At 38.1% G+C, this 19,925-nt stretch overlaps 1 protein-coding gene across 1 annotated transcript; it reads left to right on the top strand.

Moving 5' to 3' along the window:
- The first annotated feature begins 2,951 nt into the window (after positions 1-2,951).
- Positions 2,952-9,886, top strand: LOC114273039 (ethylene-responsive transcription factor ERF035). The gene is made up of 3 exons (XM_028214769.2): positions 2,952-3,008; positions 3,591-3,694; positions 8,646-9,886. Exons 1-3 carry the CDS (start codon positions 2,952-2,954, stop codon positions 9,472-9,474), a joined length of 990 nt encoding a protein of 329 aa, XP_028070570.2. The 3' UTR covers positions 9,475-9,886.
- Positions 9,887-19,925: the final 10,039 nt, after the last annotated feature.

The following is a 19,925-nucleotide window of genomic DNA, read 5'->3' as shown; positions in this document are numbered from 1 at the left end:
TTTGTTACCTGCAAATTGTTAGTAATTAATTGTATGAAGGACACATAGTAAATGAATTGAATTTATGAAGATGTAACAAATTGTGTAGGGTTACCTTTGGTGCAATAGGCTGGCCTTTGCATCCTCTTTTGTTGTGTCCAAGCTTACTACACAAGCTGTATGTAGTTGTTTTGTTTTCTCTGTGCATCTTATAAGGATTCTTAGGCTCATTTGCTTGCATTTTTCTCAACTTTCTTGGCCTACCAGGTTGCTTCTTCACTTTTGGAGGCAATAATCCAGGCAACACAGACTTTGGCCACATTTCAGAACCATTTATTGGGTATATCATTGGCTTATAACTAGCTAAGTATATCTCCTTCTTATACCAATGAGCCACATAATCTTCAGGTTGCTCATGTTTGTCATATATGGCTGAAATGGCATGACAACATGGTATGTCAGTTAGATCCCACTTTCTGCATGAACAGGTTGAATCACCCAAATCAACTACAAAATGTTGGCCATTGAAGTAATTGATTTGGTATCTTAGACCTCTTACCCATATAGCAATACAATTGCTTGCATCTTCTTTCCTTTTCTCCAATGCTTGTTATATGTTAGGACAAATAGGTCCTAGTAAGCCCTCATTACTTCCTTTCTCACCTGCAGCCTCTTCATCAAGATACACCTAATGTCCTCTAACAAAAGGATTATGGTTTTTCCTCTAGCTTCTAGGATCAAGCTATTAAAGCTCTCACACATGTTGTTGTCTAACATATCAGACTTAACTGTAGGTGTGAAATGAGATCTAGACCAGGTGCTTGGGGGTTTTTCAACTAACCAATTGAATGCATCTTCATCAGCTTCCTTCAACTCTTCCATATGAGCCTGAAATGCTTGTACATAAGAATCCTTTGCCGCTTTGTACACAATGTCCTTCAAGTGCACCCCCTTGAAGCTATCTCTGAAATTGGTGTAAAGATGTCTGATGCAGAACCTATGCTCTACCATGGGTGCAACCTCTACAAGTGCTGAACACAATCCCTGCTTTGTAGAGGGGAAAAAAAAAGTTACACACATTAAATGAACTAAACAGTAAAAATAAATGCATGAAACTTCCAATAAGCATTTACCTTTTGCTTATCTGACATAAAGGTCACTCCTTGCTTGTTGAACCACCCAGGAGTGTCACATAATATTTCAAAAAACCATTTCCATGAACTCTTTGTTTCTCTTTCAACAACTGCAAATACCAATGGATAGCTATTGTTATTCCCATCCAAACCAACAGCTTACAACAGTTGTCCCTTGTATGGCCCTTTCAAATGGTAGGCATCAACCCCAATGAATGGTCTACATCTTGCCAGAGAACCTTGCTTGCAACCTCCAAAGCATACAAAAATCCTTTGAAACCTAGGGTTGCCTTCATCTATTTCATGTTCTTCATTTTCTGCATCTTCATCATCTTCCTAGACTATGATAGTTGTCTCTGGATAAGTTCTTTTTATCTCTTCACAGTAATCCTATAACTTGGCATATTGTTCCATGAGGCTTCCCTCTATCAATTCTTGTGCTTTTCTCTTTGTTCTATACACTTGGCTACTAGATATCCCAACCTTGTGCTCCTTTTGCACAGCTTGCTTGAATGACTGCACTGGAATGGATGAATTGGACTTCAATGTCTCCAAATACTTCTTAGACAGCCATGTAGAATTCATTTTTGACTAACTTAATAGCCTTCCTAGTCTTAATACGATGCTCCTTAACAGCAGCTTTCAATATTTTGGCAGTGCCAAAAACCATGCCAACCTAGAACTTTGGATCTGCCATATCTGTGTTTGGATTAAACTCTGGGTATCTAACCATGTTGCTTCCAACCTCTTCATCAAAAGATTCATTAATGCTCTTGAGGTCATCAGATGTGGCATCAGGCTCTAAGCAGTTAATATGAGGTACATTAACTCTTTCTGCATTATGCTTCTGCCTCCCTAACCCACCCAATTCAACATTCCTATCAACATTAGCATCAAATAGTATGTCATCCTCATTAAAATCATAGTCACTATCCTCAAAGTCCTCTAGATCTGTAGAATAGTTAGATGAATCATGACTTTGCCTTTCATCCTCACCCTCACCGTCCACATTACTTGTGCCACTTCTAATTTCCTCAATCACAACTGATGCATAGTGAAAGTGATTAAACTCTTTAAGCTCAAGCAATTGATCATCAGGGATGTGCTCTAAATACACTTCAATTATCCTACTTACATTCACCCATTTCACTATATTCATTACATCACTATCATTCCTAAGTGGCCTTAATCCATAATTTAAGTCCCTACCAGGACTCGATAATGGTATGAAATGAATTCAGTATAGCCTAACTTCTGAGCCATATCCCCTATCTCTGTCAACCTCATTTTGTCAGCATCACAATTGTCCCAAAATGATAATCTCCCCCTACGTAAGCCCTATTTACTAAGGACTTAAAAACCCCACCATGATGCATTTTGATAGTGAAATAATCACCATTCGGATCTGAAAAAGAAGATGACATATTTATTGTATGAACAATACAGGACAACGGGGACCACAACACATTATCTATACATCAATTAAAGATATTGATTTGTTTTTTTGTTAGTGTGCAGTGGTGTAGATGTGTCGACATGCGTGAATAAATAAACATATATTCTCCTCATCACTTTCAAACAGAGAAAAGCAAAGCAAAAGTAGATTCTTTGACCCATCCAATGCTTCAACTTGCAGACAGATAAAATAAAGCAAAATACAAAACCAAAAAAAAAGGAAGTAAAGAGTACTTTTTTTCTTACCATAATCTGGTATTTCATCACCAATCCTCACAATCGCCATGTTCATCTTTTGAACTCGTCAATCGTTTTCTTCTCTATCCACCCCAATTTCAGCAGATTTACAATCAAACAATTTTTTGGTAACTCAAAACCCTAGAAATGATTCGATTGTGTAGGGACAAAGAGAATGGACTTGCTGATTTGGGAAAGATGCAAGTATAGAGATGATGAAGGTAACTAGGGTTTGAGGTGAAAAGACGAGTGTGCCCCTCAGTAATTGCTAGAGAGAGCACGTGAGAGGTAGGTGCTGGCTTTCCGTCCAAAATTTCAAACGGGCATCAATTATCGGATGAAATTGACACACTTCGTTAAATTGAGGGGCTAAATCGCGCAATTGGAAATGTCAGGGACCAAAATGACACACAGGGTAAAGTATAGGGACTATTTCTATAATTTGCCCTAACTTTTTGATTTTTTGGTTAAAATATGAAGTAAAAAAAATTAGCATGTTTGGAATAACTTTTTAATTTTTTTTATGAAAAAATGTGCAAAAAGTAAAGAGAATTCTTTTTGACTTTTTTGTATAGGTTGTTAGCTTTTTAGTTTTTTTTTTTTTTTTTGTGACTTTTTGACTAAAACAGTGAATTGCCAAATGAGACCTTAGTCTTAAGTATTTTATTTTAAACCAATTAGTCCTTTTTGTTTTTGGAAAGAAAGATTTGTTTGATTTGATACCATTTGAGTTTACTTGATTGCCCTATTGTGAATATTTTTTCCAATTCTTTTAGTCATTTGTAGGATGGAAATGGAAATGTTATGTGTGCTGGTGTATTTTTTGAGAGATTTGGGGGAGTCATTTCGGTAACACCTGCTGGATTGATGTTTAACATGTTTGGTGTCGGGTATTGAAACTCCTTTTTTGGTGGTGTGGTGTTCTGGCAAAGGAATTACGGAGTTTGCTTGGTCTGGTCCAGGGTGGAATATCGCAAGTTACATGCGTCGATTTGTTGATGTTTTATGTTTAATGTTTAATGTTTTTTGCATTTTGTTGCGTTGGTTTCTACGATTGGTTTGATGTGTTGCCAGGTTCATTATTGCAACCCATTTTTTGTTGTTACGATGACTCCTTGTTGTGTTGTTTATTGTGTTTCATCGGATTGGTTAGGTAGATGGTTCAGTATGATTGTGTTGTTTTGTTTATGTTGGTTTTTTTATGGAAATATTTTGGGTCACCATCGCGATATCACATGACATTGGTACGTCCATCATGTACATATGTAGCGTGCCACATTGTTTGTGGTGTGTCAAGTTATTCTTTTTTGTGTGCGATGATATTACAATGTGTCGCAACACACTGGTTGTCATTGTTTTGGCCCATCATCTGTTTGTGTCACATGAGTATTCTGGTACTGTTGGTGTAATTGTAATGGGTGTGGTTAATTTCAATTCTTATTTGTATGGGTTTAACATGTCCATTCTTATTTGTAAGAGTGTTCTAGTAATGTTGGTGTACTTATAATATGTGTGGTTAATTTCAATTCTTATTTCACAATTGGAGTTTTAGCGTGTTATATTGATTGGAGTGCTATGTTTGGAAAAAATACACTAAATAGGTTTTTGTGTGTGTGTGTGTCCTTGTGTGTGTTACATTTGAGTATTACATTTGGAAAAAGTACAATAAGAAGTTTTTTTGGGAGTGTTATGTTGTCACGTTTGAAAAAAGTATATTAAAAAGTTTTTTAATGTGTTATATTGGAATGTTACATTGTTGTTCGTAATGTGGGATTTATTCTAGAAGGAGAAAAAACTCAAAACATCTATAATGCGAATTGCCCAAATATATAGTTTCACATTTAGAGAAATCCATTTTCATTCCTCAAAAATTATTTCTAAACGTGCAAGTGACTACTTTTCTATGTAATTTGTACTTTAATGGGACCTTTGGATTTATAAGAAAAAAAAAATGAAGACTAAACAGTTCACATCATCACATTTTGAGATTTATTAGTACTTCACCCATATTTAAATAATCCCACATCTTTTTGAAATTTTTGAAGAATCTCATATTTTAAATCATTCCAAATAAAAAAGATTCTCATATAAAAATTCATCGTAAATTTGATTATCAAATATTGTATATCTTACCTTTCTAGCATAAAAATAAAAAAATAAAAATAAAAATAAAATATAATAGAAATAAAGGTATAGCCGTAAATTTAATTTTCAAATAATATATTAAATTTACCTTTTCAAAATCAATAGGACTAATTGGTCTATAAGAAAACTCTTGGGACTAATCGGATCATCATTCCTTAATATGAGATTTATAGGTAAATTTTTCTTTAAATGTTTGAAAAGAGTACAAAAACTCCTTAGTAAGTTTGAGCAAATGTATAATTTCAATCTGTAACACTTCAATATAACACAAAACTGTGACACTTTAAAAAAAAACTCCTTAGTATAAGACTTTTATATAATATACCAAAAAAATTTTGAGTGTACTTTTTCCAAACGTAATATTCCAATGTAACACTCTAAAAAAAGAATGTGAGATTTTTCAAACTATTCCAAAAGGGTGTGTGATTCTTCAAACTATTACAAAAGGAGTACAAAAATTCCTTAGTAAACTTTGGGTAAATACATAATTTCAAACTGTGAGTGTTACGTTTAGAAAAAATACACTAAGTAGTTTTTCAGTGTTTTTATGTGTGTTATTACATTGGAGTATTACGTTTAAGATTACATTGATTGAAATATTTCGTTTGGGAAAAGTATATTAAAGAATTTTTTTGTGTGTTACATTAGAATGTTACGTTTGGAAAAAGTTTGGAATGTTACGTTGTTATGTTTGGGAAAAGTACACTAAGGAAATTTTTAATATGTTACATTGGTGTTACGTTCTTATTCGTAATGTAAGATTTGTTCAAGAATAAAAATTCAAAACCTCTATAGTGCGGATTGCCTAAATGTGTAATTTCACATTTGAAGAAACTCACTTTTATCCCTCAAAAATTAAACCCAAACGTGGAAGTGACTATCATTTTGTATAATTTCCCCTTTAATGAGACCGTTGGGTTCATAAGAAAAAAATGAAGACTAAACAGTTTACAATATTACATTTTGAGATTTATTAGTGTTTCATCCTTAAAAAAAAAAAATTGATGTCATTTTTCTAAATAAAAATTAAATTTATTTTTGTTTATTTCCGTGTTTACACACTATCTGTATTAATTTCGGTTACTTTAATCTTTCTAAAATAGAGGTCTACATAATTATGTCAAAATGATAGACTAACTATCACTCTGTTTAGTCTTGATTTCCAAAATTCATTTTTTGGAAAATTTTAATTTTTTTAAATTTTCATATTTTTTTTGTTTTCACTGAAGTTTTTTTAATATTTTAAGCAATTTTTTAATTTTTAAACACACCTAACATAAATACACTTAAAAAATATAATATCTGTAAAAAAAATCTTTAAAAAATTCACTAAACACCAAAAATATTATAAAAAAATAAAAATTTAGTATATTTTTCATATTTTTGTATGTTTATTAATTTTTTAAAAATATTTTTATATAAATATTTTACTTTTTAGATATATCTAAGTAATGTGCATCTAAAAAAGTAAAAAAAAATTACTTAAAATTTTAAAAATATTTACTAAAAACATAAAAAAATAAAAATAACTCAATTTTTAAAAAAATTAAAACCAAACACACTATTTTTCTCAAATTCGAAAAGAGGTAAATGCAATTTCCCAATTTTTTTACGTGTACTGCCGCATTTGACTGACAAAAGCTAGAAAATCATGATTTTGAAAATAAAGTGATGTTTTGGGAAGTTAGTAAAAAGTTGTTTTTTTGACTTTTTTTAATCTATTTTATCTTTCTGTGAATAAAAAATATAAGAGATGATGTGACCTAAAATGAGTAAAAAGCTAAAAGTTAACCTTTTTTTAGCTTCCCAAAAGACCCCCAAATTAGAATGGAGCGACCACATTAAGCACTGGTTTGAATGTTGGTTTGAGGGTGGGTTGGAGTTAAAATAGTTATAAAATGATAAAATAGACTTTTTAGTTTCAAGCTAAATAATGTTACATTTAAATTATAATAATTTTATTTTCCATCTCACAAAAATCAAAAAAGTCAAAAAGTTCATTCTAAACAAGACTTTTTAGCTCCAGGCTGAAACAGTTAAAAAGTCAAAAAGTCAAAAAGTAAAAAAAACAACATACATCCCAAACGAATTGTAAAACTTTAATTTAAATTTAAAATTAAAATAATAAAGATTAGAGTAAAATTTATGGCCAAGTATACTAATAGTCCATATTTTACCTCTGTTGTTATGTTTGTCCTTACACCTTTAATTGGTTCAATTTTAATTTGTGTTAATTTGGTTCAATTGATAATGGTGTTAATGTTTTTAATGAAAAATGACCATTAAATTAGTTGAGATTAACTCACTAAGTTAAATAAGTTTATAATTTTATCTTTAAATGTATGACACATATTACCTATATTCATACTTTTGATTAAATAAAAAATGCTAACAAATATAAATAATTTGGAGTAAATTGAGATAAAATCAAAATCAAAATCAAATCAATTAAAATTATAAAGATCAAAATAACACAAGAATCAAAATATAGGATTATGTGCGTAATTTGCCCTAAAATTTAAATTAAATTATTATAGTGATTTTTTATTTTTATTTTTATTTTTGAAAATTTCTGCTCAACAGAAAAATCATTTCCTCTCGCTGGGATCTCTTCTCATTGGTCCAAATTTTTTTTTTTTTTTTTTGTAAGTTTTCAGTCAATAGCAGCCCTCCATGTGACACTGAGGGTCACTGGGGTCACCCCATTGGGGGTCCCCAGCAGAGCCCTTACAAATGGAAGTAGCCTCTGATTTCTACTCGTTAAAAACACTTTTCCACTATTTTCACATTTATTACATGTGATTGAATCTTGATCTTATCAATTTCCTTATATTTTGTGTTTGGATAATTCTTAATTATTGATGTCTTGCTTATGTCAAATTGTTGTATTGCATTTTCAAATTTGTACAATTTAAGTTTGTGTTTGGCTTGAAATTATGAGTATTGTCTATCTCATCTCATCTCTCTTCATAAACATCAGAAGAGTACTGATCCCTCATGCTGATTGTAATGAATAATTTACTAGAGTCAAGAAGGGTCCTTAAAAGCATGTTCCTTCTTTACCAAAAATTTAAAAATTGTATATTAGTGACATATGATTTTGGGGACAGCAAATCTATGTGAAAGTTGAATATGGGATCAAAGTATGCCCTTGTCCTTCCATTCGTCACAACTCAATAAAAGGGTTAGGGTCAGTAAAAAAAGCTGTTGCCGAGAATTATTAATTTAATTTTATCTCACGAGCACAAAGACTACTTTTATAAGTTAAATTCATGGCATCCACTTCAAAAATTAATAGAAGGGTAATTTGGTCTATAAAATTTCAATTATTGTGGAGTCTAGATAAGATTAGACATACACAATCTTGTACTATAAGTATGTATTATACTCATTTCAAAACTCAATATAAAAATAGTTATAACGTATAATAATTCTGTCACTGTAAAACTTAAAAAATATCTGATGTCCTCAATCTTACGTCATGCTCACGAAGATTGTTTTTATAATTTGAACCCATAATATCCATATCAAAGCTCCACATAATTACAATATACAAGACCGCCCGTTATTATGAAACTAGAAAACAAAAAACAAAAAACAAAAGAAAAAAAAATGTAGCAAAGCAATAGCATGGCCCGGGAAGAGGAGAAAGACGACACAATTTACTTCCAAACTGTTCATCTTTGGTACAATTAGGGCCCATGAAAGGAATATTAAAAAGAAAAGCACTTTATTTTATGTACATCACCTCCTATTTCCCTTTTCTTACACCAACATACCTCTCTATGCACTACGAGGCACAGATCATCCACCTCCTTCTCCTCCTCCACCACCACCTCCACCTCCTCTACCACCACCGCTGCAACGTCACTTCTCGATGCATTCTAACACTTTCAAAAAGTCACCAACCAATAAAAATTACACCAAGGAGCAAAATAAGAGCAGCATTGCCGGAAAACACCCGACATACCGGGGTGTTCGCCTCCGGGAATGGGGAAAATGGGTATCGGAGATTCGCCAACCGAGGAAAAAGTCGAGAATATGGCTTGGAACGTATCCGAGAGCTGAAATGGCAGCTCGAGCGCACGACGTGGCATCACTTGCAATTAAAGGCCACTCAGCAACTCTCAATTTCCCCCAATTGGCCCACAAGCTTCCCTGCCCTGCCACCGCCGCCCCTAAAGACATCCAAGCCGCGGCTGCCTTAGCAGCCACTTCTGAATTCGATGAACCGGGCATGGATGGCGTGGTAATGACAATGCCTGATCATAATCATCAATCCGATGAAATTACCACTACTACTACTACTACTACAAGTTCATCATGTGAAACTCAAGAAGAGGAATTGTTGGGTAGATTGCCGGAAAGTGAAAGCGATGATGCATTGTTTGATCTTCCTGATCTGTTACCGGATTGTGTGGATCGTGGACACGAGTTCTGTCACGCTTCGTGGTTGCAGATGCCCCAGGTTGATATTGGTTTTGAACTTGATGAGGAGGTGCCATTTTTATGGGATTATAACTAGAAGATGAGCTTTTATATATACATAGATTTTTTATTATGAGATATATATGTAACTATCTATTTACATATATATCTCGATTTCTTTCTAGTGCATTTGGTGACCATATGTGTCTATATATGTTTTTGATGTTTAGCCCATTTCGTCATACCAATATTAGTAAATTTCATATGCATGGTTTTTGAGGAAAGATTAAGTACTTCAACTGATCTAGAAGGTGACAGAGGGACCATAAACTATGCATAGTAAGTTCATAGGAAAACACTAATTGCACATAAATAAATTCATTATATGTGTAAAATGTAGAGAACCTCTCACAAAAAGATTAGACCTACGCAATATGAGACCATGCTAAATCCTAAATAACCATCTAGTGAGAGGTTATGTGCAAGTAGTGCTGCTCAAGTTCATAAAAGTCTACTCTTCGAGCAATGATCCTCTAGAGTGATTTTTTCCTAAAGTTTCCTAAAGTGCTACAGTGTATGGTTGAGATTTACTAGCAAGTCACATCAATTTTCCTGATGTGACTTACCAGTAAATCTCAACCACACAATATAGCACTCTAGGAAACTTTAGGAAAATTTCACTTTAGAGGATCCTTGGTGCTACTCTTCAGTCGTGTCATGGAATGAACCGTGAAACCGTGTTGTTTAGATCTCAATAATTTGCTATATATATTCATTTTCTAATGTTTTTGTGAATATATCATTAGTACAAGGACCGAAAGTAATAATTGTTAAATCATATTTATTTGAAAAAATAAAAATACATATTTTTAAAAATACAATACATAGTAAAATGATTAATTATCAAGCTACAGTTATTATATCGATACTTTTTTCTTTTCTTTTTTGTTTTTTTTTTTGGTGGTGTTGTTGGTAGTGCGTTGTTTACCACAGAAGATATAATTAAGGAAACATATTATCAAAGTGAACCAACAGTCAACTTCTCAATCCCAAAAAAACCCCAGAGTATCTACTATTGTCATGGGTTTCAGTGCATTTTTTGAGCTTAACTCAGACGATTTGTAAGTGAAATTATAAATTGTGATTTGGCCGATTTTTAGTGAGTTGGTAGATTGAAAAATATTCTAATTAATTATCAAGTATTTGTATAATATATGTCACTAATTTATATAATATTTTTCATATATATAACACAAACTAATTTTACATAATATATTTCATATATATAATTATTAATTTGTAATAAATTTCATATATTAAATTTTTCACACACTCATTTTTATTTTAATATTTCATTATAGATTAAAAAAGTATATATGTATTCATTGTAGCAGGGCAGAGTGGAGCGGTTTCGAAGGCGGATTATAAATTTTAAAGTTTAAACTGCAGTTAGCAGATAGAGCGGTATAAATTGATGCGGATCGATGCGATTTTAGCAGATTTGGCAGTACTTTGTACAATCCTATATCTATATATATAAGAATCACTTAGCTTCTTAAGGCTCGTCTTTTGTTTCCGATTTTACCCTTTCATTTTGAAAAATTTACTAATAGTGGCCTAAATGTTGAGGGAACTTTTTTTTTTGTAATTATGCGAATATTCTTGGTCAATTATGCAACAATTTTTTTTGTAATTACACGAACATTCTTGCTCAATCATGAAATAAGATTTTTTTTTCGTAATTATGCAAATGTTCTTGATCAATTATTGTAAGAGGGGCTAATTTGAGCCCACTAAATTATTTAGGCCCAATAGCCCAAGATTAGTGGGCCCGAATTTATCGCAAGTCCAAGAATCGGTGGGCCCAGATTTATCGCCATCAAACGGATTGAATCGCTCTAAGCCTCGAAAGGGTTCGGATCCACGAACCTAGAGACTTACTCGTGCCCGGACTCGAAAGGGTATTAAGCAAGCCTAGAGATCCGAGGCACTCGGACTCGAAAGGATTCGGATCCACGAATCTAGAGATCCGAAGTACTTGGCTTCGAACGGATTCAGACGCAATCTAGAAGTCGCTCCGTTAATGAGTCCCAGAACACTTGCGGGCTCGGAGCTTTCCGGGGTCTACGTACCAGAACCATGGGCGTAATGGAGTCCGAACAAAGGACCCGATCCCGAGGACGGTGAGTGGAGATAAATTCACTCTTCGGTTAAACTAGCCTATACCCGGGTCGAGGTGGCACGACCCCGGGGGGTCCATGAGACTCGGCAATATTTTGCGGCAGGACGTCCTCTGGGACTACCCCTGACCCTTTGGGATGATTGGGGATCATTGGTTAGGTGTGGCTAAGAAGAAGGGTTCGCCGAGGGATTGATCTCCTCTTCGGGGTTTTCTCATCCTCGGAGAAGTCACCTCCTCGGAGAGGTCACCTCCTCGGAGAAGTCACTTCCTCGGAGAGGTCACCTCCTCGGAGAAGTCACCTCCTCGGAGAGGTCACCCCCTCGGACAAGGTGGTTAGAGAAAATATCCCCCATGTGCCTTGCACATGGGCTCCATCCTACATCATGAGGTGCCTATAAATAGCACCCACCCATAGCTTTACAAGGCATGGATTTTGGAGATTTTTAACTCTTGGGAAAGAACTAATTTCCCTTCTCCATTATCAACCTTGAGAGTGAAAGTGGGAGATCAATGGGAGAGCCTTGCCATTATTCTATTCTCTAGCCATCTTGCCTTCTTCTTCACCCAATCTCTTATCTCCATCATCTCCTTTGTTGTTGTGTTCCTAAGTTGAGATTATTGAAGAATCTAAGCCTCTCATCATATTCTAGAGAATCCGAAGTTGTTCTTCAAGGATCTTTGAAGATCTTCGAATTTTCCAACTCTTTTCTTGAACCCTCTCCTACATTTTGGCGACTCTGCTGGGGAGGCGGATTGGTTAATGGTCTCAACGAGATCTGGAATCCACACAACTCCAACAAGGATGGCGGGAGAAGATGAAGTTCACCAACAAGGATCCTCTAATGGTGGTGATGACAGGACCACGGCTCCAGATCAACCACTTTTGCTTGAAGCCATTCAAGGACTTCAAAATGCTCAACAAGAGATTCTTACCACTCTTCAGAATCTCACTCACACCATGATGGTGATGAGTTCTAACTTTGCACCGGCGCCAAACGGAAATCAAACTGTTGGTGGAGTTATTCCCGCCGGAACGCAAAATCAAATCCAAGGAGAAGTAGGCCCCAATCAGCCTGTGGCTCATGGCAACACGGCCACAGTAACACATGCTCAAACCACAGTAGGCGGCAGCAGTTTGCCCACACCCGGTCTCCATGGCGTGCCAAGCCAAGATCCAATGGTGACTAGGGGAGTTTCTGGTGTAATGAACGGCACTCCAACGACTACTGGTGTCCAGGAAAACATAAGGAGCATGATGGCGCAAAAGGGAGCTATGCCCGTACCTAATCTTGTTACGCCACCAGTGAATGTTACCCAAGCACCAAGCGGGCCTCCTTTGGTGCCAACAACAAATCTGCAAGCACAACCCGGTATAGCGGCGCCGTGCGGTGGACTCTATGGGCCTCAATTCAATATCCCATCACCGACTGGCTTGTCTATAGGCGCTGATGGCCAGTATCGTCAAATGTCCTCACCAATGATGAATTCGCAGCACCAGAATGGCCAAGACGCCCCTAGCTCAGTCTTCGGGTACATAAGCCAAGTCCCGGGAATACCACCATCAAACTCTCTCCCTCAACAGTTTCTCACTCTCGCCGATGTGCAGGCCATGTTCGATCTCGAACGGGGAAAGAGGACCTTACCTTCTTTGCCTGATCCAGACGTCAAGCCACCTTACGCCATTGAGATGCTGAGCTATCCATACCCTGAGGGGTATACAGTGCCGAAGTTCATCAAGTTCGACGGCAAACAAGGAAATGCCCGAGAACATGTTGTGCGATTCATCGAGACTCTGGGTATTCATGGTTCAAACCACGTCCTCCGACTGAGAGAATTCTCTAAGTCCCTCACCGACCGAGCATATAGTTGGTATGTTAATTTGGCCCCAAACTCTGTCCGAAGTTGGGAGGAAATGGTTAACAAATTCCACTCCAAGTTCTTTCAAGTGGTGGAGAAGGTGACCACACTTACATTGTGTAAAGAGAAGCAACAAGAAAGTGAAGACATCATTGACTACGTCAAAAGGTTTCAGGACAAGGCCGTGGATTGTCATGAAGCAGTTGAGGAGAGTTATCTGGTTCAAATTTGTCTAGAAGGGGCATTGAGCAGGTACAAAATGTTTCTAGCTAATCACAAGCTACCCACCTTCTCGGCATTAATAGAAGCAGCTCGGAACATTAGCATTCCTCAGGCTCAGGAGTCCGGATTTAAAGCCAGTTACAAGACTAGTTTCAAATCGTCTCGTGGACCTATTGTTGCTGCTGCCTCTGCCCCAGATACCCGAAATTCACAAGGAGGAGGTCATAGAGGCCAGAAGAGAAAGCAATATAATGGTGAAAAGGGGAATGTTTCTTATCCATGTGGAGTCGAGGAAGTGAAAGCTCTAGTTAAGGAATGGGTGGCTGACGGAGAGTTAAAATTGCCTTATGTTGAAGAAATGCCATCAAAAAAGGACCGTGAGAGCCCTGAATTCTGTGTCTACCATCGTACATTGAAACATCCGACAGAGAAGTGTTGGACTCTCAGGAAAATCTTCAGAGATAAAGTCGAGGCAGACGAATTAAGGTTCAAAAAGCAAGGGACTCAAGACATCCGAGAACAACCATATCCTCAACACCGAGGCAAGGCCAAGAATGTTGCTATGATAGCTTATGAAGGCCCGATGATCGAGGCTATCGCCAATCTCGATGACGATGATTGTTATCTGGACGACATCCTCGAGCCAGAGGGTGAGCAAGTTTGCTATGGAAGTGCTCTCGATCCAGAGGGCAGAACATTTATGACTCATGGCAAAGATCCCTTTGATCCAGAAGGAGGAGAAGAGTACTACGGAAGAGGAGGACACCATGTTTATGTGGCATCTTATTTTGAAGAGACCGAGGAGATGGTTAACTACGAGCCTCCAAGAGTGGAAAAAGATCCGGATCACTATGCCAAAACCTTGCAAGACTGTGTAAAGTTCAAGCAGTTCTTTGACCAGTTTGGACTTTCCAAGGAGGCAAGAACAGAAATCACCAAGTCTATCATTAATATAGCCGAGGCACACCATGAGGGATGCATGTCGACTGAGGGATCTATCCCGAGGAAGGCAAAAGAGCAGTCTAGTGCCATTACTTTCTCCGAGGTTGATCGGAAGTATCCTTTTTCTCACAATCGCCCGCTTTATGTGACTGCTTTTATTAACGGGGTTGAGTTCAAAAGGGCCTTTCTAGATAGTGGAGCCTCTATCAACATTATGACTCGCGCTACTCTAGAAAAGGCCGGAATCTCTGAAGAACGCATTGTGAAGCAGCCGATAGTCATCACTGGCTTCGGTGGAGAAAGGAGAGTTACTATCGGATGCGTAACAGTTGATTTAGCCGTTGGAGAGATTCGCTCGGCCACCAAGTTCCATATTATCGATTCTGAGACAAATTATCACATCATTCTAGGGAGGACCTGGATGCATAGATATGGGGCTGTACCATCGAGTTATCATCAGTGTGTTAAGGCAAAACGGGGAAAGAAGACGGTGACAATTCAGGCTACAGAAAGGCCTTTCGAGATCCATGAAGCTCATTATTCTGATGCCATCTACTTCACCGAACTGGCTGTCGAAGAAGTTCCCACCACCTCTAAGCCTCGAGGGGTCAAAATTCCTCGTTGGGAGGATATCAAAGATGACAAGGAGCTGATGGCAGAGTCAAGTAAGCAGGCAATGTCTAGACCAGAAAGTCCGCCTATCCCTCGGAAGGTGATGAAAGTTCGAGAAGGAGGCAAGATGGTGTACTATTTATGATGGTGCATGATGGCCACAACCCGAGCAGCTGGTGAAAGCTTTCCAAATGATCTTGCAACTCTAGGGGCAAATTTCAACATTCCGTAAAAGAAGTCTACCTATGACATTTACAGTTTGCATTTACTGCATTGTCCATGAAGTTCTATCTTTCTTATGTTATGAAGAAATTTATTTCCTCCATATTATGTATCTTCATTAAAAGTTATTTTCTCTACATTGTATATCTTCATTGTGTTATGTTGCTTGAAACAGTTTTCAATTTTTGTTGCCCCTCAAAGAAGAAAAAGGAATGGTAGACTCAGTTACCAACCTGAAGGGAGTTTTCTTGACGTAGTAGAAGTATACTCCCACTCAGACCTCCGAAGAGCAGCTATTGCTTCCATCAATGCAAGCTTTAAGGATCTTTCTTATTGAAGCAGAGTGTGTGTTCCCACTCGGACTTCCGAAGAGCAGCCCTCGCTTCTATCAGTGCGAGTCTCAAGGATCTTTCTTACTAAAGTAGAGTGTGTTCTCCGCCTCAGACTTTCGAAGAACAGATCTCGCCTCCGCCAGTGCGAGCTTCGAGGAATAGCCTTTGCTTCCATTAGCTGCCGAAGTAGAAGTGTCCATCCACTCGGACTTCCGAGAGACAGCCTTGTTTCTGCTCGAACTTCAGAGGGAGAGCCTTCCGAGGGACAACTCTTGCTCTCATTAGTGCGGGTCTGAAGAACAGCCCTTGATTTCATCAATACGAGCTCCGAGGATATTTCTTTTCAAAGTAGAGTGGACTCTTACTCGGACTTCCGAGGGACAACCTTATTTCTGCTCGAACTTCAGAGGGACAGCCTTGCTTCTGCTCGGACTTCTGAGGGACAGCCTTATTTCTGCTCGAACTCCCGAGGGACAGTCTTGCTTTTGTTCGGACTTCCGAGGAACAGCCCTTGCTCTCATTAGTGCGGGTTCCAAGGGCCCCGAGGTCGTGGATTTCAATCAAGAATTCATTTGCCTGAAATAGCAAAGCCAACAAATGAGACAAACAATATTAATTTCAGATCATGATTCAGGCATTATCAGAATGGGGCAACATCAACAAATAATAATTATCTATTTAAGCTACAACAATTCTACTCCTTTGAGCGAGCTTGTGAAAAAATGCAACAATCAAGTTTTTGTCTCTTCGGGCCGGCTCCTCTCAAGCCGACGTAAAGCTACAACGGTCACACAAAATTTTGGCATCAGCTATGTATTTCCCAAGCATCCACAAGTTAAACAAACAACAATATATCATATTTATTATTCAACGAGAGGAAGAGGGAGCCGAATTTCATACTCACAAATTTGGGACTGTTAGAGGGGTGAAGTCCGAAGCCGATGTTGGAAATTCAAGTTGAAATCAGAGAGGTTTTATAGACTGTAATCAACAGGACTGAGCTAGGCTGGGCAAGACCACACACGTTGCGTTGAGTGGGCGAACGTGCGTGGTCGGCGTTGGACAAGTTGAGGCCGGAGGCAGCAATGGTGTCGGAAAGAAGGTGGCGACCATACACGACGCGTTGAAAGGGTGACGAGGTCCACGTTGATTAATCACGGCCGAATCCAGTGAGTATGCAAAAATCGAGATTCAAACTCCGAAAAAAAAAAAAAAAATAGCGCCGGACTGTGAGACTAACGAGCTGGATGGTGTTAGGCAAAACCACACATCGCGTTGAGTGGGCGACGTGTGGTTCGCGTTGAACAGCCGAAGACGAAGGCAAAGCATCGGGCATCCACTATTTATCTTCCGAGCATCTACAAGATCGACAAGACAATAATTAATTATTCAACATCAGACCTGTATGTATGTCAAAATTATTGTCAAAATTATCGACACAGGTTCAAGATTCAATAGCATGGATTCAAGACAACAAAGGCAGATTTCTTCAATAAAATTAGCAAGGATTCAACATTGATTATTCCAATATTCACACAAAAAAAAAAAAAAAAAAAAAATCAAGATCTCTTCATCAAGATGTGCAACAGCAGAAATTTATGGGTTACATTATCCAAAATTTTATAAATCAGAATTTATACAAATAAGAAGTTCAAAAAGAGGACTTCAAATACTTGCTCACAGATCTGATGTAACAATGGTTAAGGCGTGAAGCTAAAAGAAGGAAGAAACAACAAATGGCATAAGCCATAAGTACAGATTGTCCACGCAAGGCAAGACTGCGGCTGGTTCTCTTGAAGGCCGACGGCGCGGTGAACGGCGCTCGGCTAGACATTGCTGTGATGAAGTAACGGCACCGATTGGCAGTGGCAAAGTAGACAGTGTTTGGAGCAGAAGAGCAAAGCAAGGCCGAGATCTATGTAAGAAAGATGCTAGACGGACCAACGACGCGTTGCGAGGGCGACGTGGTCGGCACTGGCCGGTCGCGTCTGATAGAAGCAGCGATCTCACAGGTGCTGGACATGAAGCGCACATGCTATGCGAATTGGGTGGTCGCGTGCAAAAAATAGTGCCACGGCTGACTCTCGGATAGGCCGACTACGGTGGTTTGTGGGTCTTCAGTGACGAGCTAGGCTAGTGATAGCATGAGCTGGTGGCGCAAGACAGCAGCGACAGTGGTGTCGCAGACGAGTCAGCGTCGGTGTTGGTCGGCGAAATCGAGCTCCGATGTGCCTGGATCTCTGAGGAGTTGGGCCGCTAAGCCGAAGTAAAACAGGTGAAATAGAGCCTCTGGTTTGTTATTAGCCTCTGATTTGTTAAAGAAAACAAAAAAAGAAGAAGAGACCTGGGTTGGTCTCTCTGTGTAGAGAGAGAGAAAGCCGAATGGCTGTGGGCAACAAACATTTAGCTATAGATTAGGGTTTGTCTTTTTCCCCTTATATTAAAAAAAAAAAAAAAAAGGTTTGATTCTTAGCATATTCTCTCAAATATCCTGAATATATATATATATATATATATATATATATATATATATATATATATATATATATATATATAAATGATGGCCTTTGATTTGGGCTTCTGGAGTTTAAAAAAAAAAAAATGGTCAAACTTTTGATTTTATTTGCTTCACGAAAAGAAAAGAATTATTATTATTTTCTTTGAGCAACTTATTTGGTGCCTTATTAATTACATGTCCAGGTTTGGTTGGTGGAGAGTAAAAAAAAAAAAAAAAAAAAAAAAAAAAAAAAAAAAAAAAAATTTGCTTGTCAATTTTTTCTGTAAATTGAAGTGCGTCATCAACTTTATCCATAGACTCTGTCGTGACAAAACGTTTTTTTTTTTTGGGGAACGTGATGCGAAACAGGGTCGAAGAAATGACAGTATGCATGTCTGAGAAATTTAAAATTTCTCATACACGCAAGGGGCAAATGTAAGAGGGGCTAATTTGAGCCCACTAAATTATTTAGGCCCAATAGCCCAAGATTAGTGGGCCCGAATTTATCGCAAGTCCAAGAATCGGTGGGCCCAGATTTATCGCCATCAAACGGATTGAATCGCTCTAAGCCTCGAAAGGGTTCGGATCCACGAACCTAGAGACTTACTCGTGCCCGGACTCGAAAGGGTATTAAGCAAGCCTAGAGATCCGAGGCACTCGGACTCGAAAGGATTCGGATCCACGAATCTAGAGATCCGAAGTACTTGGCTTCGAACGGATTCAGACGCAATCTAGAAGTCGCTCCGTTAATGAGTCCCAGAACACTTGCGGGCTCGGAGCTTTCCGGGGTCTACGTACCAGAACCATGGGCGTAATGGAGTCCGAACAAAGGACCCGATCCCGAGGACGGTGAGTGGAGATAAATTCACTCTTCGGTTAAACTAGCCTATACCCGGGTCGAGGTGGCACGACCCCGGGGGGTCCATGAGACTCGGCAATATTTTGCGGCAGGACGTCCTCTGGGACTACCCCTGACCCTTTGGGATGATTGGGGATCATTGGTTAGGTGTGGCTAAGAAGAAGGGTTCGCCGAGGGATTGATCTCCTCTTCGGGGTTTTCTCATCCTCGGAGAAGTCACCTCCTCGGAGAGGTCACCTCCTCGGAGAAGTCACTTCCTCGGAGAGGTCACCTCCTCGGAGAAGTCACCTCCTCGGAGAGGTCACCCCCTCGGACAAGGTGGTTAGAGAAAATATCCCCCATGTGCCTTGCACATGGGCTCCATCCTACATCATGAGGTGCCTATAAATAGCACCCACCCATAGCTTTACAAGGCATGGATTTTGGAGATTTTTAACTCTTGGGAAAGAACTAATTTCCCTTCTCCATTATCAACCTTGAGAGTGAAAGTGGGAGATCAATGGGAGAGCCTTGCCATTATTCTATTCTCTAGCCATCTTGCCTTCTTCTTCACCCAATCTCTTATCTCCATCATCTCCTTTGTTGTTGTGTTCCTAAGTTGAGATTATTGAAGAATCTAAGCCTCTCATCATATTCTAGAGAATCCGAAGTTGTTCTTCAAGGATCTTTGAAGATCTTCGAATTTTCCAACTCTTTTCTTGAACCCTCTCCTACAATTATGAAACATAAATCTTTTATTTTTACCAAGTTACAAATATACCCATGAAGTTTGTTTAAAATATGAATCAGTCCTATAATATTAGAAATTACAACTATCGTTTGT

This window comes from Camellia sinensis, chromosome 1, assembly GCF_055761805.1.
Source record: "Camellia sinensis isolate YWXY chromosome 1, ASM5576180v1, whole genome shotgun sequence".
NCBI lineage: Eukaryota > Viridiplantae > Streptophyta > Magnoliopsida > Ericales > Theaceae > Camellia > Camellia sinensis.
This window is presented reverse-complemented; position numbering and strand designations above follow the sequence as displayed.